At 26.0% G+C, this 18,676-nt stretch overlaps 2 protein-coding genes across 2 annotated transcripts; both read left to right on the top strand.

Annotated features, from left to right (window-relative positions):
* Positions 1-6,728: 6,728 nt before the first annotated feature.
* On the top strand, positions 6,729-8,621 carry LOC111279318 (stearoyl-[acyl-carrier-protein] 9-desaturase, chloroplastic-like). Its single transcript, XM_022866343.2, has 2 exons — positions 6,729-7,265; positions 7,891-8,621. The coding sequence occupies exons 1-2, from the start codon at positions 6,789-6,791 to the stop codon at positions 8,449-8,451; spliced, it is 1,038 nt and encodes a 345-aa protein (XP_022722078.2). The 5' UTR covers positions 6,729-6,788; the 3' UTR covers positions 8,452-8,621.
* Positions 8,622-13,629: 5,008 nt separating this feature from the next.
* Positions 13,630-18,448, top strand: LOC111279287 (stearoyl-[acyl-carrier-protein] 9-desaturase, chloroplastic-like). The gene is made up of 3 exons (XM_022866295.2): positions 13,630-13,816; positions 16,547-17,051; positions 17,590-18,448. The coding sequence occupies exons 1-3, from the start codon at positions 13,689-13,691 to the stop codon at positions 18,148-18,150; spliced, it is 1,194 nt and encodes a 397-aa protein (XP_022722030.2). The 5' UTR covers positions 13,630-13,688; the 3' UTR covers positions 18,151-18,448.
* Positions 18,449-18,676: the final 228 nt, after the last annotated feature.

Here is an 18,676-nt window from a genome sequence, read left to right as displayed (position 1 = left end):
ATTTAATATAAAAACATTAAGCTAAAATAGCAAAATAGCCCTTGAACTTTATCACTTTGTTTAAATAAACCCTTATAATTTCATTGTACAAAAATAAACCTTTAACCTTTAGTTTGCATTTAAATAAATCCTTAAGCTTTAATTTGTATCCAAATAAAACCCTAAACTTTTATTTGTACTTAAATCAATCATTCTCATAAATCAATTTTTGGTTTGAAATAAAGTTTTATTTTAATACAAATCAAAGAATAAGAGTTTATTTAGATACAATAAAAGCATGAGAGCTTACTTTAAAAAGTGAAATAGTTCAAGAATTTTTTAATATTTTAGCTAAAATATTATTATAAATTATAATTTAACTAAACTTAAAAGTGATTTAAAGGCATTCATTACCAAAATTCATTTGATAAATCTTTATTTAATTATGTATTTAGTATTTCAATAATTTTGAATTTTCTTAATTTTGAGTAGGATTTTAAATTTAAGATCAAGACCGATCATTTATTTTTATTTGTAATATAATTATTTATTTATTTATTTATGCACCTGAATAAATTTGACTCAATAATTGATGTATGTTTTTCTTTGTTTAAAAGGTTGGATTTAAATCATCTTAAATCCAAATAAAAAAAAAGTATACTTAATTACTTATAATTGAAATTTCACCTTAGAAAAATTATTAAAAAATTAATTAACTAATTTTAGTATAAAGATAATAAAAATGAGACATTGAAGATTAATGAAAAAAATTTAAATAAGAAACTTTTAAAATGTTATGGAAATAAATAAGAAATATTAGATTTTGATTGGATTATTATTTCAATTCAAGTTTTGGTTATACTCAATCATTTCTTGCATTAAATAACTACTAAATTGTTAACTTTTGAAATCAATTAGAATCGAATCAAGTTGATTTTTTTTTTAATTTTGTGTATTATGTTATTTCTTAATTAAATTAAAATTTAAAATGAGTACACAATTTATGTATACTCAATTTAAGTTTTGAATTGTTTCATATTTGAGTTGATTAATCATATTGTTTTTAGTTATATTTTTATGATATCAGTAATAAACTTTAAAATAAAATGAAAACACAACATAATAAAAATTTAAATGCAAAAGTTATGAAGATACCAATGATAATTCTAGACAAAAATCCTTATGCCTAAGTCTTGTAGAGATTAAAAAATATATCTTTTGAGGATATTGAAATTCATATTATAAAAATGTTAATTTAGATCAATGAGTTTATAATAATTCATTTATTGATCAAGTTGCTATTATATGAGTTAAGGAAAACAACTCAAACATTTCATTTAAGAAAAAAATCATAGTTCATATTTATTCGGAAAAATAACATATAGTTAAACATCATTTGAATTGCTATAACCCCTTACACTATTCTTTACTCTTTTCAATTGAAGAACTTGATTGGTATCCAAATATTAAGAAAGTCATTTTGAATGATGGTAATAAGAATGAAGTGATAATTGAAGGTATACCATCTTTTTGGTTAGTAAAAGAAATTTTTTTAAGGAGAACGCGAAGGAAATTATTGTGAACTTAATATTTTTTAAAAATATTGTTTGTATATTGTTTTAAAATTTTATTTAGTCAATTTTTCTCACATTACTTTTATCATATATATATCAAAATTTTTATCCAAAATTATATACTTGAAAATATAAACATAATGGACAGTTTATTAATTTCATTGTTAATAGAATACTTCAAAACTTTTAATCTTTTATATGCAATTTTACTTTGCTAATAGGTATGAGAATACATACACTAATAATTTAATCAAATAATCAATAAAGCTTGTCTTAATATGTATAATTTTTCTATGAACAAAAAAAATTGAAGAAAATCTTAGAAATATTGACTTAATATATATTGTGTATATTTATTTAATTTAGTTTTGATACTTGCATTATCATAATAAGTTATGATTTTCACTTATAATTGCATGTTAAACTACAGATAGTAAATTAAGAGCATTTACTCATCGCTTTTCAAGTTGTCCACACTTAAACATTTTTTTACCTTGTTTCTCTACTTTATGAATTATATTACCTAACATACATTATGGTTACTTTCTTTTTGAATATATGTAAATCAACAATAATATAATAGTAGATAATCAATAACTTATAAATTAATCATTGAAACTTTAAAAGTAATTAGTATAATTTAGTAAATAAGTGATAACTTAATAGTAAATTATGATTACTATCTTTCTGGATATATATAAATCAATAATAATATAATAGTAGATAATTGATAACTTATTAATTATTCATTGAAAATTTAAAAGTAATTGGTATAATTTGGTAGTAAATAAGTGAAAACTTAATAGTAAATTGTGATTACTTTCTTTCTAGGTATATATACAAATCAACAATAAAATAATAATAGATAACGGATAACTTATTAATTAATCATTAAAAATTTACAAGTAATTAATATAATTTAGTAGTAAATAAGTGATGACTTAATAGTAAATTGTGGTTACTTTCTTTTTAGGTATATACAAATTAACAATAATATAATATTAGATAATCGATAACTTATTAATTAATCATCGAAAATTTAAAAGTAATTAGTATAATTTAGTAATAAATAAGTGATAACTTAATCAGTAAATTGTGTGGCTTTCTTTATGGATATATACAAATCAACAATAATATAATAGTAGATAATAGATAACTTATTAATTAATCACTGAAAATTTAAAAGTAATTAATATAATTTAATAGTAAATTAGTGATAACTTAATAATAAAATGTGGTTACTTTCTTTCTGGATAAATACAAATCAACAATAATATAATAGTAGATAATGGATAACTTATTAATTAATTATTGAAAATTTAAAATAATTAATATAATTTAGTAGTAAATTAATGATAACTTAATAGTAAATTAATGATAGTTAGTAGTAATCAATGATAACTTAATACTTAATTGGTAATAACTTAATATTAAATCATAGATAGCTTAATAGTAAATGAATGATAATTTAGTAGTCAACAATTGATAATTTAGTAGTAAATCAATAATAACATAAAATAATTGCATAATAATTTAGTTGTAAATCAATTATAATATAGTTGTAAATGTGTAACCATATAGTAGTAAAATTAAATATAACTTATTAAAAAAAGTGATAACTAAGTTGTTAATTATTGATAATTTAGTAATAAATTCATGATAACTTAATAGTAAATTAGTGATACTTTGATAGTAAATCAGTTTAATTGATATAACTTAGTGGTAAATTAATGATAACTTAATAGTAAATTAGTGATACTTTGATAGTAAATCAGTTTAATTGATATAACTTAGTGGTAAATTAATGATAACTTAGTAGTTAATTAATGAAATTTTAAAAGTAAATCAAAAGAAAATAGTTAATCAATAATAACTTAATAAAAAGTTATGCATTATTTAGTAGTAAATCAATAATAATTTTATAGTAAATAATCAAAAATTAAATAATAAATCAATAATAGCATAGCCATAAATACATAATAATACAATAGTAAATCATTGATAATTTAATAGTAAATTATTGATAGCAATAAATTGATAACTTAATGTTAAATCACAAATATCATAATAGTAAATTATTAATAACTTAGTTGTAAATCGGTGATAATTTACTAATAAATTAGTTAATCAATGATAACTTTATAATAAATCATTAACAATTTAATAGTAAATCATTAATAATTTAATGGTAAATCATTAATAAATTAGTAAAAAATCATAGATAATTTATTAGTAAATCATTGATAACTTAGTAATCAATTAATGAGTTTAATCATTGATAACTTCTTTTATATTTGAAGTTACTAGGAATTGAATCCTGATTACTAGCAGAAACGAAGTTAGAACTTTTATTCTAGGGGTTAAGATAAATATATAATGAACCTATTCAATAAAAAATTAATAAAAAAATTCTAAATTTAAATGAAATAATTATTATTATTTTATTAAAAAAAATTATCTCATATATTATTAGTGGACTTTTTAAATTCTATATTTTGTAGTTGTAAATATAACAACATATTAGTAAATCAATGATAGTTTAATAAAAAAATAAATAATAACTTAGTAGTTAATAATTGATAACTTAGTAATAAATCAATAATAATTTAATAGTAAATCAATTTTAATTTAATAATAATTAATTGATAAACTTAGTAATAAATCAGTAATAATTTAATAGTTAATCATTGAAAACTTAAAATAAGTTAATATAACTTAGTAACAAATCATCGATAACTTAATAGTTAATCAATAATAACTTAATAGAAAATCATTGATAATTTTGTATAAGTTAGCGATAACTTGATAATAAATTATAGATAATTTAATACAAATTTGTGATAATTTTATAGTAAATAATCTAAAACTAAGTAGTAAATAAATGTTAAATGTTAACGTAATAGTAAATGCACAATAACATATTAGTAAAATATTGATAATTTAGTAGTAAAACATTGATAACTAGTAGTAAATCAATTTCAATTTGATAATAATTAATTGATAAACTTAGTAGTAAATCACTAATTATTTGATGTAAATCAGTGATAATTTAGTAGTAAATTAGTTAATCATTGAAAATTTTGAAGTAAATCATCAATAAATTGTAGTAAATAAGTTATAACTTTAAAATAAATCATCAATAAATTAATAATAAATCATCAATAATTTAGTAATAAATCATACATAAATTAGTAATAAATTAAAGATAATTTAGTAGTAAATAATTAATAATTTAGTTATAAATAATTGATAACTTAGTAGTAAATAGCTGATTATATAATAGTAAATCAATGATAATTTTTTTCGTGTAAAATCAATAATAATTTAATTATCAATCATTGATAACTTTTTTAGGTTTGAAGTTGTCAACGTTTGAATTTTGGTTATTAGCATAAACAAAACTAAAACTTTCATTTTGAGATGCTAGGATAAACTTATCATGAGCTGACCTAGAAATCTAAAACACGATATAGTGAGACAACATACACATGATATGAAAAAGGATACAAAAGTGATACGATTTAAAATTTTTGTAATAATTATATATAGGTTTAAAAAAACTAAAAAAAATATTTCATATTTTTATGTCCACATAAATTGTGACACATAATTTTAGTGTAAAACATAATACAAATACATGAATTTTAGTGTTTTACACGATACGAATACATGAATTATCATATCTACATGAACCTATTTAATAAAAATTTTAGTAAAAAAATTCTAAATTTAAACGAAACAATAATTTTATTATACCAAAAGAAAATTATCTTATACTACAATAAAAGCCACGTTTTGTTGGAGAATCAATTATTAGATATATGATGGCACAAAATTTATCAATGATTACTAAAAATAAATTATAAATTATCAAAAATTATATGAAAGGTTACCTAAATTACACCCAAGTCACCAACATTTTATAAAAATTACCAAATTTATATCAACAAGTGAAAAAAATTATATTATAAGTGACTAAAATAATATCGAAAATTATCAAATATGCATAAAAAATTACCAAAATTTTATAAAAAATTATCAAACTTTTAACAAAGATTACCAAAAATATCAAAAGTTATCAAAATCAAAATTATATAAATAATTATCAAAATTTACTTACATATAGCAAAATAAAAAATAAACTGTTAGCATTATTATTATTATTATTATATCAAAAAATTATTTATTTAATTAAAATTTAAAAAAAATTATATGTGCTTTACGCATGTATCCAAAACTAATAAAACTAAACAGTTGAGTATAAAAAATTAATTAATCAAAACGTAATATTATAAAATAATTCCGTGACGAAAATGTGCATCATTATTCCTATTTCCAACCGTAAAAGAAAACGAAAAACGTATGAATGGGAAAAAGAAAGCTAGGGGTCATGTGTTGAAGATGGACTATTTATTGTCTCTTTCTTTCACAAAAACGTATTTTTCTTCAAAGTGAAGGCCCAAAAAAATGGGTTTGAGATTGGATCACATCACTTTTCAATCTAAAAAATTCCCTGCTTTTGCTCTTCCACCAATGGCTAGCTTCAGAACTCCCAAGTTTTTCATGGCCTCCACAGTTCATTCTGGCTCCAAGTTAGTTGCTTTTTTTTTTTTTTTAATTCAGTATTCTAACTATTATTTTATTATTAAATCACTGCAAATTATTGAAGTTTCTAATTTTTATAATATTTTACTACTTATTATAATTTTGGCACTTTACTTTATTTGAAAGAAATGATGATTACTTTTAGGAAACACAACAATAGTGATAGATTCTTGATTGTACGTGAAAATTTTTTTAACCGATAGACTCTGAATTATAGTGAAATATTTAATATGATATATGAATTTTATAAAATTTTTAATATGATATTTAAATTATGAATATGTTAATTAATGTGATATTTATTTTTAACGTAATTATAATATATGGTTGACAAATAACTTTTCAAATATTATATTAGTTAATAGATTAATAAGTCAAATGTCACATAAATTTTTTTAAAAATCATGCATTGTATTAAATATTTTATTATAATTCGAGTATGTTATTTACATTATCCCATTTGCTATATATGACTTTTTAATTACTCAAACTGCTGCATATTCTGAAACATGCAATGACCAAATTTGTTAGATAGGATTTGTAGCCTTTATTGACAGGTCTGAACTGTGAATGTAACCCCAAATTCCTTCATTTAAATCCAGAGAGGCTAGGAATCTGAAAAAGGCTTTCATGCCTCATTGGGAGGTGCATGATCAGGTCACACATTCCATGCCACCGCAAAAGATTGAAATCTTTAGATCTTTGGGAAACTGGGCTGAGAACAACATTCTAATTCACCTCAAACCAGTTGAGAAATGTTGGCAACCCCAAGATTTTCTTCCAGGTCCTGCCTCGGATGGATTTTATGAACAAGTCAAAGAGATAAGGGAAATGGCAAAGGAGATTCCAGATGATTACTTTGTTGTTTTGGTTGGTGATATGATCACAGAGGAAGCCCTTCCAACTTACCAAACCATGCTTAATACCATTGATGGAGTTCGTGATGAAACAGGTGCTAGCCTCACTCCTTGGGCAATTTGGATGAGGGCATGGACAGCTGAAGAAAACAGGCATGGTGATCTGCTTAACAAATATCTCTACTTGTCTGGAAGAGTTGACATGAGGCAAATTGAAAAGACGATCCAGTATTTGATTGGATCAGGAATGGTAAGTATGATGCTGCTACACAATTTATTCACTTCTTATAGTTTAATTTCAAACCTTGGGTTCTTTTAAGGTCTGCAAACTCGGGTCTCCAATACACAATTCTAATTATTTCACTTCTAGAATTTCACTAAATGATGTAGAAAGTTGCTTCCTCATGTACCATCTGGAACAAGTACGATACAGGAGAAAAGATTCTAACATCTGGTTTAAAATTTTTGGGTTAACATGTGATTTAACTTTGAATTGCTATACTTTTATAAGTTTGATACCTATAAAAAAATTTATGATTAGATATCTGAACTTTGTTTTCGTCAAGCATTTTACATTATTGACTAACATCATTAGTTAAAATACTGATACGACAAATGTTGATAAATAAAAATGTGTCACATGACATTATATTATTGTTTTTTTTTATTTTTTGCCACATTAGCTTCAAATTAAAATGCATGACAAAAACAAAGTTCGGATCCCTAATCATGAACTTTTTTTTGTAAGTATCAAATCATAAAAATGGTATACTTTGGGGGCTAAATTACCCCTTAACTCAAATTTTTTAGGATTAAATTGAGCTCTTTTTTTCCCAAACAATCACTCTTTTAGAATTCTCTTCTATATTTTATAGGATCCCCAAATAGAGAACAATCCTTATCTGGGATTCATATACACATCATTCCAAGAAAGGGCAACTTTTATCTCTCATGGGAATACATCCAAGCTTGCCAAGGAGCATGGGAACATTAAATTGGCTCAAATATGTGGTTTCATTGCCTCAGATGAAAAGCGCCATGAGACAGCCTACACTAAAATGGTTGAAAAGCTGTTTGAGATTGATCCTGATGAAACTGTCATGGCCTTTGCTAACATGATGAGGAAGAAAATCACCATGCCAGCTCACTTGATGTACGATGGCCAAGATGATAACCTTTTCGACCATTTCTCAGCTGTTGCACAGAGACTTGGGGTTTATACTGCCAAGGACTATGCTGATATTGTAGAGTTCTTGGTGGATAGATGGAAGGTGAAGGAGCTAACTGGGCTTTCAGCCGATGGGCGAAAAGCTCAGGATTATGTGTGTGAACTTCCTTCAAGAATTAGAAAGCTGGAGGAGAGAGCTCAAATAAGGGCTAAGCAAGCACCCAGTGTTCCCTTCAGTTGGATATTTAATAGAGAAGTGAAGCTCTGAAGTCTTAAAAAAAGAACTACTATGTATTTGCCTTTCCTGCAAGTGTCTTCTCATTCAAGTAAAAACAGAGCTATAGAAAAAGTGTCTAACCACACATAAAAGTTTCCTAGTTTTTGTTATGGTTTTAATGTTAGTAGATTAATTACAAATACAAATATATAAATCATGTATCCATATTAATTTTTATAAGTTTATTCTTTAGCATAAAAGAATTTATAGCTAAAGATAAAAGAGAAATTATTGTAAGTATTGGAATTTGAACCCAAACATATTGAACGCTTTAAGTTCATTCTTTTGATACAAAAGAAGTCGCAACCTAAAAATAGAAAAAAAGATTATAAGTATCAGAATTTGATCCAAACTTGCTAAAGGTTATCTTATAAAGGTGATAGCATGAACTAACTAAGCTAAACTTTAAATTCTAGTCATAAGTTGATTTTGCGTATGTTATTAAATTAAAACAAAATAGATCTGTTAAAATTATAATATTGGTTTTTAATTTTATTTTCAAGTGAGATTTTTGATAAACTTCATGTAGAAAAATAATCAAATTATTTAAGTGCATATGATATCATTATATCCAGCAGAAGTTGAAAGAATTTCACGAGAAAGAACAACACGTTACTTCTCAAGCTATGTTCCTAGCAAAATCAGCCATGTAGTTGGTAACTAGCTAGATCTAATGTTGTGTCTAATGGCAGCTTCAACCAAAATGAAAATCCATTTTTCCATCTTCAATCAAAACCAACTCAGCATTGTCATACAATGCTTAGATTATGTAAAAGGTAAAGCTAGCGTATGATCTCAAGTTGATTCTAGAGCTTTCTTTTCCTAACTTATTTGTGAACTCATTTCCTCATTCTAGAAGTATAGGTAACTTCCAAATGATTCTTTGGTTTGGAAATGGCTTTGGATAAGTGGTTTTAACAACTTGAATTGCAAGTGATTCTTTAATGAAAGTTAAGAAAATTACAAAATTTGATCCAATTTAAGTTTAATTCAATTTATTCGTATAATTATTTGTAAAATATAATATTCAATAAATTTAATATTTAAATTTTAATACCTACAATATATTTTTTTTTAATTTCATATTACAACATCTTTTATATAAAAAAATCTCAATACTTATGGTATCTTTTATATAAAAAAGTCTATACTTGTTTATGATAAAAATTCATTGTTTATTAATGCTTCTAAATGTTAGTTCATTCATACCGAGCAAGAAGCCAATTTCTTGGCTCATGGTTTAGCTATAACTAGCTTATTATCTGTACGATAAAGATTATTTTTATTTATTTAAATATGTAAAAATATGAATTAATACTATTTAATTACTTACATATTTAAAAATATATAATACATATATTATAATTAAGACATTAAATTATAATAAACTAATTATAAATATCTTTTGAATTTAAAAAATATATATAATAAGCGATATCTGTGTTTTTGAATTTAAGAAAAAGATTAAAAAATTACAAAGAAAATTACAAAGTAAAAATATTCATTTAAAAATTTTAAATTTAAAAAGTGATCTCTCGGTGAAATTTTAATCAAATAAGATTAATTTTTTTAAAGTTTTATATTTTTATTGCAACTTATTCAGATTTTTTATTTTTAAGAAAAAATCGTAGATAATTTGGGTAAGATTTTATATTTGAAAATTTTGATATTTGAATTTAAATCATATATAATAGGTATTGTTCATGTGTCCAAAAAAGATGTCCATCTAAGTGTCAACGTGATAACTCTTATCAGGTATCCTTATATATTGTAATATAATATATATATATATATATATGATTGGTCATAAAGTTTTGTCAAAAACACTAAAAAATAGAGTTATCAATTTTATCTATATCTAATGAAAAATTTGATTTTTTATCTAAATTGAAATAGGGATAATGATGAATGTTACATTGTGGGATCGAGATGAGATAAGTATGATTTTAAATTTTTTATCAGATATCAGATGAGGGCAAATAATATAGTACTCATTCTATACTCGTATCAATACTGTACATATATATTTTTATGTATTAGTAGATAGATTTTTATTAAATAATATAAATTATTATTTTAAATTAATTCAAACTAATATATTTCTATTTAATATATATTAATATATATTTATAAAGAATTATATAAATATGAAAAATTAAAATTTTTAAAAATATATTTTTATTTTTATTTTTAAAAAAAAACTACATGTACATTGATTAATTACACCCATTAAATACCTTAACAAATGTGGATGGAGATAGATTTGTAACGTCTATTAAGTATAAGTACAGAGATAGAGTAATATAAAAATTTGGGGATAGAGAAGAAAAATGCTTTACCCCTTTATATCATATTCATTAACATCCATACTAAAAATAAATAAATTAGGAAAAACAAAATAAAATCTTGAATTCTATTTGAGTTTTTTTTAGTTCAAAAAAGGGTATAATCCTTGCAATGGAGAAAAAATCTTGATTAAAACCAAATCCTTAGCCACTAGGCCAAGAGGTGAAGGACTTATTTGATTGTCTTTGGTTAAAGGGAAAAGAGGTGAAGGAAAATTAAAATAAAGAAAATGTAAAAAAAGATCAATAGTAAAAATTTTCTATTTTTAGAGATAGCCTAAAAATAAAAAAAAAAAGGATTGCATATATCCCTAGTATTTTTCATAAAGGAATAATTTTGAACAGAAAATATATAATATATCCACTATTAAAAAATTTTTAAATTAAAAAAATGTGTTTAAAAATTTGATGAAAAAAAATATAGTTTAAGAATTTTAAATATTTGGATGTGAAAAATCAATTGAAATATAGAAAAATGCATAAAATAATAAAAAATTTAATATATAAAAATAATAAAATCATTTTACTCACAAAATTATCGTTGAATCGTAAAAACATCTCCTTATTAACTTTTTGGTTTAGATTTACAAATTAAATTTTTAAACCAAAAAATCACATTTTGTTATTTGGCATTGAAGTTAAATAAAAACAATTTTTAATTGTTAAAACTATTAAAATTTGAATTTTAATTATTAAAATTTGAATTTTAATTATTAAAATTAAAAATTTAATAATTTATCAATAAATTATGTAATTATTAATATATAAAAATAACTTTTAAATACACAAATTATTTTTAACTTCAATACTAAACTTACTTTATTTTCCTAAATAATCAATTATAGTTAATAAATTAAAAATAATTAAATAATCAAATTCACTTGATAAAAACAAATTTCAATATAATTCCTGTTAAATATTTTTTTTTTATTTTTTAGTAAAAAAAAATTCGACGATAAATAATTTGTTTAATTTTTTAATCAAAATAAGATATGTAATATCTGATAATTTAAAATAAGTAACTGCATTTAATATAATCTCAATAAATAATTGATAAAATTTAAATTTAAAATTTTTTTATAAAAAAAAAAATTTTAATCAATTAAATCAATTAATTATTGATCGCTAAATATGTTAAAACTATGAAATCTTCGGTTGTTGATCACGTGACGTTATATTGATTTCATAAAAAGTACAAAACTTGTGATTCAGTAAGCACCGTCCAATAACTATTGATTTCACAAATTGTAAAATCTTATAAATTGACGTTGATGCGTAACCACTATAGAATAAAATACAAATGACGTGAAACGGATGCAATCCTACTTTCCAATAGTGGCAGTTTAGCCCAAATTTTGTTGTAGAAACTTTTTTCCAAAAACAATTATGCAGATGTTTACTCCAACACTGCCCCTATGAAAAATTTATTATTGATTCCACAAATAGTACAAAACTTAGGAATTGATGTTGATGTATAGCCACTATCCAACAAATACCAAAACTATTAAATGACATGAAACAGATTTAACATTACGTTCCACAGTGTCAATTTTGCCTGCCCAAAATATTTTATTTTTATTTTTTAATCTGAAAATTAGAAATTTTATTGAATAATATTTTTTAAAAAACATTTATGTCGATGTTTACGAGGAGCCGAGTGACTTGAGTGATATGCTGTGAAAATAGTATGTTTTACTATAAACAGGAAAAGGACAAACTATCTTTTGTCAATAAATTAAAATTTATATGCACTCAAGTATTTTATATACACATATATTTTATTTTTTAAAGAATTGAATTCTAATTTTTTTTCTTTTTCGTTTATTTAAAAATTAATATCCATCTTATTATTTTAAAATATTTGAAAACAAAATCTATTTTTTTTGCCAAAAAAATTGAGATAAATAAATTATTCAATCTCTCAAATTAAAATAAAATGTGTTATATTTGACAGTTTAAAATAATTATTATAAATCATACATTTAAAATGATCTCAATAAATAATTATCAGTACGATTCAAACCCAAAATATTTTTATTAAAAAAAATAAATCTTAACCGATTAAATCAATCGCTTATTAATCAAAATCTATTTTAAATTTAAAAAAGACCAATGATTTTTTTTCTCTTGCAAAGTATGATTAATTTTAAGTAATTATACGTGATAAATAAATAATTTTTATGTATTATATTAATTAATAAAATTATAATTTATGTATAAATTTTTTTAAAATTTAAATATTATATTTAATATTTTATTATAATTTTAAAATTCTTCATAAATATAATCTAACAAAAACCAAACTTATTAAAATTAAGTATATTTATTTTTAAAAATTTTAAAATTAATTTTTTTATAAAATATGATTTACTAATTGTGTATAATTTATAGACGATAATATATTAAAATATAAATTTTTTTATTTTATATATATTAACTCACGTTTGATTTACTCAAATTTTGTTTTTAATGAAATCGATTTATTTAATAGAAATTTAAAATTTCAAGGGAATCAAACTGAATCCATTGTCGATGACAACTGCTCAGTGGTCAGGTGACAATATTAATTAATATAATAATAGAAGCAAATGAAGCCGACACAAGTGGTCAGTCGGCGCGTGACAATGTTAACATTGAAAGCGATAAAAAAATAAAAATGCGAAAGAAACAAAGGACATCATTGAATTTGCATGGCGTTCGGTGAATGGCATTTAGTAATTCAAACCAAAGTTAGGGCCAATGTTAATGTGGAACAAACTCAATGTCCGGTTCTGTTACTTTCACGTTGCATTTATTTTCTCATCTGTGAGGAATCTGAAGCAGCAACCAACAACTTCCTAAAAAAGAAAGGCAGTCTTGAACACTTCAAGTAAGAAAAAAAAAATGGCTTTGAATTTCAATCCTATCGCTTCTCAATCTCAGAAACTCCCTTCTTTTGCTCTTCCACCAATGGCCAGCCTCCGATATCCCAAGGTTTGTTGCATGGTCTCCACTCTTCCTCCTAGCTCCAAGTAAGTGTCTTTCTTTATTTTCTTTTCTTTATTTTTTTCTGTTTGCTTTTTATTCCTTATTATAACTTCATTTTTTCTCTTGTTAAGTATGGATCTTGACTTCATTCCTTTAGTTTTAGCTGATTTGGAGCTGGGTTTTGTTTTTTTTGCAAACTAACATGGCTTTCAAGAGGTCTCTTTTATGTGGTGATGATGTCTTATGATCTTCATGTTCTTATTGTCTGTATTGTATAATGGCCTTTAATGTAGTTCTTTTCCATTTGGAATAATACTTTTAAGTTATAAATAATTGAAATAAGGTTCATTTCTTATTTCTATATCTTTATTGTTATAGCTTCTCTATATCTAATTTTTACTGATTAAGGTTCATGATGGAAAAGCACATGTCTTTCAATGGTAGTGTCTTTCTTTTGCCTTTTTTTGTTGGCTTTTTATTGCTTGTTATAACTTAATTATTTTCTTTCCTTTAGTTTTAGCTGATTTTGGATCTGGGTCTTTACCCCAAAGTCATTGTTCTGGGTGTTTCAATAAAAGTCAAATATCTGATTTTCCTGTTTCATGTCTTGTTTTTGTTTGAGAGGACTGAATATAACTTATTTGTTTCTTGTTAAAATCATGGATCCTAACTTCTTTTCTTTAGTTTTAGCTGATTTAGGGTCTGGGTCTTTACCCCAAAATCATGATCTGGGTCTTTCAAGAAAAGTCAAAAATATTGTTTTCCTGTTTCATGTCTTGTTTTTGTTTGAGAGGACTAAAATTAGCTTATTTCTTTCTTGTTAAAACCATGGATCTTAACTTCTTTTCTTTAGTTTTATCTAGTTTTGGATCTGGGTCTGTCCCTCAAAATCATGGATCCGGGTCTTCCACGAAAAGGCAAATATCTGGTTTTCCTCTTTCATGTTTTGTTTTTGTTTTTGTTTTTGTTTGAGAGGACAGAAAATAGCTTATTTCTGAAAATTTTATTTTGTTAAATTTTCTTAACCATCGATTATCTAGTCTTTACTGTAATCTATAATCTATTATGTTAAGGCTTACAGTTTGAAGGTTTATATCCTTGATGATCCCCTGATTAGTGGCAGATATTGCTGGTGTCTCATTTATGCACATATATCTTGGTCTCGTCCCTTTTCTTATGCACCAAAAAACAATACTGAAGCTTTTTCTTCATCCATGCCTGTACCTGCATATGCTCTTGTCGTACTTGGGAGGGATCAGGGATTGAGGTTTCCACGCAATGTGAGAATTTTTCTGTTATATCTGTGTGCCTGCTGCTTCTGTATTCATGTTGCCCCTTTTGTTTAATTCAATTTCAAAGATTGTGACCGCTCTGCACAAAAGGATCTTCCTTTTTTTGTGTCATTTATCAAATCTAATTACATTTTATTATCTGATATTTCACTTTAACTTGCCCTATAGTCTTTCCATTTATTTCATTTTAATTTGTTTCAATATGGTTTAATCTATGTCTTTGAAAATAAAATTCAAGTTGATGGAAGTAGTTTGGATTCTCTAGACTGCTAATGAGGTAACATAGTTTTCCTCTTTTCTCCTTTTAAGTAATTTCATATTACTGTTTTTGCAATATGGTTGAATCTTATTTTGAACTGAATATTCAATTTGGTAGAAGTAGTTTAGAATATGTGGTCCTTACTCCTCAGTTCTCTAACATTATTATTCCTTTTTTCTTGTTTTAAATCTTTTCTTTAAACAGAATAAAATGTTCCTGATGATTGCTTGTTTTAAACATCATCTTTCATAATTTCTTGCACAATTTCCTGAAATTGCTTCTGTTTCTACTTTGAATCTACTGCATCTTTGTGTCCATTCTTGCTCTAGTTTTTTGATGGTGTGTGAGGTACTGATCAATATAGAATTCAATCCATTTTCCCTTGTTTGACTGATGCTATTTTCCCTCAAATGTTCTCAACAACTTGGTTTTCCTTGTGGTTGTCCAGAGTGGCTGATAGCTACCTGTGCTTTTCAAATGGTAATGTAGTGAATCTACGTTGTTTTTCAAGTGGTTCCTGCATCGTAAATTCTGATCATATAATTAGTGTCCTTGGATAGGTCATAAGCTATGATTCATGCAGATAAAGCACTTTTAATTTGTACTTATATGATTGCACTTAAAAAGCATGATTGTTTACATTCTCTATTTACTTGAACTCAAATCAGATGAACAATTGATAATTTGCAACTTTGATAATGTATATTTTTCTTCATTTGATCACTTGGATGTTGTCACTTATTTATACTACTATAGGATGCCAATCCCAAAACTAGGGATGCTACCTTTTTGCATCTTAAAGCCCACTATCTAACATCCTGATCTCTCATTTGATCTTCTACATGTTATATGTCAAAGCTGTTTGCTTGGGACACTAAACTTAGCTATTGTCCCACTACATTAAATTCTAATTTACAGGCAAAAAAACTAATGACGATATTTGATGAAATTTAGTCGGGTTGTGTAATCAGCAGCATGGGGCATGTTACACATATTAAAGCTGCTTTGCTTTTTGCCAACATATAAAGCTGTTCCATTACATTGTTATTGCATATTCTATTATAACCTCCTTTATAGTTTTCTTGTGCTGGATAACTGGAACATGCAAGTAACAAATTTGTGAGATCAAGTTTATACTTTTACAATTTATTGTTGCCTTTTAATCCTTAATGGCATATCTGATCTATGATAATGTGATCCCACATTCATTTTTCTTAATGCAGACAGGCTGAGAGTCTCAAAAGGTCTTACATGCCTTCTAAACCAGTGCATGGTCAGGTCTCCCACTCCATGCCACCTCAGAAGATTGAGATATTTAAATCTTTGGATGACTGGGCTAGGAAGAACATTCTAATTCATCTCAAACCAGTTGAGAAATGTTGGCAACCCAAGGATTTTCTTCCAGATCCTGCCTCTGATGGATTTGATGATCAAGTCAAAGAACTTAGAGAAAGGGCAAAGGAGATTCCAGATGAGTACTTTGTTGTTTTGGTTGGTGATATGATCACGGAGGAAGCCCTTCCAACTTACCAGACAATGCTTAATACCTTAGATGGAACTCGTGATGAAACTGGTGCTAGCCCTACTGCTTGGGCAACTTGGACGAGGTCATGGACAGCAGAAGAAAACAGGCATACTGATCTACTTAACAAGTATCTCTACTTGTCTGGAAGAGTGAACATGAGGCAAATTGAGAAGACACTCCAGTATTTGATTGGATCAGGAATGGTAAGATGCTTGCTACACAATTTACACACCCCTCGGTCTAATTTTGAAACCTCAGATGCACTTGACATGCACAACTTTGTTGAATTCTTTGCATTTCATTGAAGGACCGCATATTGGGGTCTCTAAGGCCGCACAATCTATTAAGTTCAATTTTCTTTAGTCTTTTGGTGGTGTCTTTTTGTTATGGAGGGGCTAACAAAGCCCATGCACGCAGTTTTAAGAAGTCATGCATGCCTTCCTTTTTGTCTCTTTACATCTTCTAATTTGGATTAACACATTGTGAAAATAAATGCATCTTAACGTTGCACTATATCACTTCTGGAATTTCACTAAATTGTGTAGAAAGTGGCCCTAATGAGGTCATGAAGGAGTGCAATTCAGGAGGATGGTTGACATTTAATTACTTTTCACTCTCAAAAGAACATACATGGAAGATTCTGTTTTATTTAGTTACAATCCATCACTGTAACACTGTTAAACTGAGCACTTTAGACCCCTACTGATCAATCTTTTTAATTTGGCTTCTGTATATTTATAGGATCCCGGTACAGAGAATAATCCTTATCTTGGATTTATCTACACAACATTCCAAGAAAGGGCAACTTTTATCTCCCATGGGAATACAGCCAGGCTAGCTAAGGAGCATGGGGACATTAAGTTGGCTCAACTATGTGGGTCGATTGCCTCAGATGAAAAGCGCCATGAGACAGCATATACTAAAATTCTTGAAAAGCTTTTTGAGATTGATCCTGATGGAGCAGTCCTGGCCTTTGCTGACATGATGAAGAAGAAAATCACCATGCCAGCCCATTTGATGTATGATGGCCAAGATGGTAACCTTTTCGAGCACTACTCATCTGTTGCACAAAGAATTGGGGTTTACACTGCGGAGGACTACGCTGGTATAGTAGAGTACCTGGTTGACAGATGGAAGGTGAAGGAGCTTACTGGACTTTCAGCTGATGGGCGTAGAGCTCAGGACTACGTGTGTGGACTTCCTCCAAGAATTAGAAGGCTGGACGAGAGAGCTCAAGAAAGGGCCAAGGAAGCACCCAGTATTCCATTCAGTTGGATTTGTGATAGAGAAGTCAAGCTCTAAGCCCTAAGGTCTGAAGAAGAAATATCAATTTCCCTCTCCTCCTAAGTGTCTTGTCATTCAAGAAAAAACGGAGGTAGAGAGAAACATGATGAAGCTGCAACTTCTCTTTAAATTCCAATATAATATAATAAGAGGTGGAACTGTTAGGTGGGGTGTGTGTGGCTTTGGTTGGGGGTGTAGAACAGTTGTTTGTGTGTGTGTGGCTTTGGTTGGGGGCGTAGATGCAGCTGTTTCTGTGTGTGTGCTCTTTTCCTTCTAAAAGTCTTATGCAAACCACGAACATGAACTTTTCCTCCTATGTGTTGAAACCTTCACCGCCATTACTATGACAGATGGTATCTAAGCAACAGAACCACATAAACCTCATAAAAATATGACGACATGGTTCATCAAAGATGTCAAGATAAAATCAAGCCTTCATGTTATGATAAGATGATTATAGTTATAGAAGGTTAAACTGACTTTTACCCCAAACATAAAAGCATCAACATATCAGTGACATACGAAACCTTATATTCACTTGGGT

This window comes from Durio zibethinus, chromosome 27 (genome assembly GCF_047325235.1).
Source record: "Durio zibethinus cultivar Kanyao isolate XHJ-2024 chromosome 27, ASM4732523v1, whole genome shotgun sequence".
Taxonomy (NCBI): domain Eukaryota; kingdom Viridiplantae; phylum Streptophyta; class Magnoliopsida; order Malvales; family Malvaceae; genus Durio; species Durio zibethinus.
The sequence above is the reverse complement of the archived record's forward strand: the minus strand, read 5'-3'. Positions and strand labels throughout refer to the sequence as shown.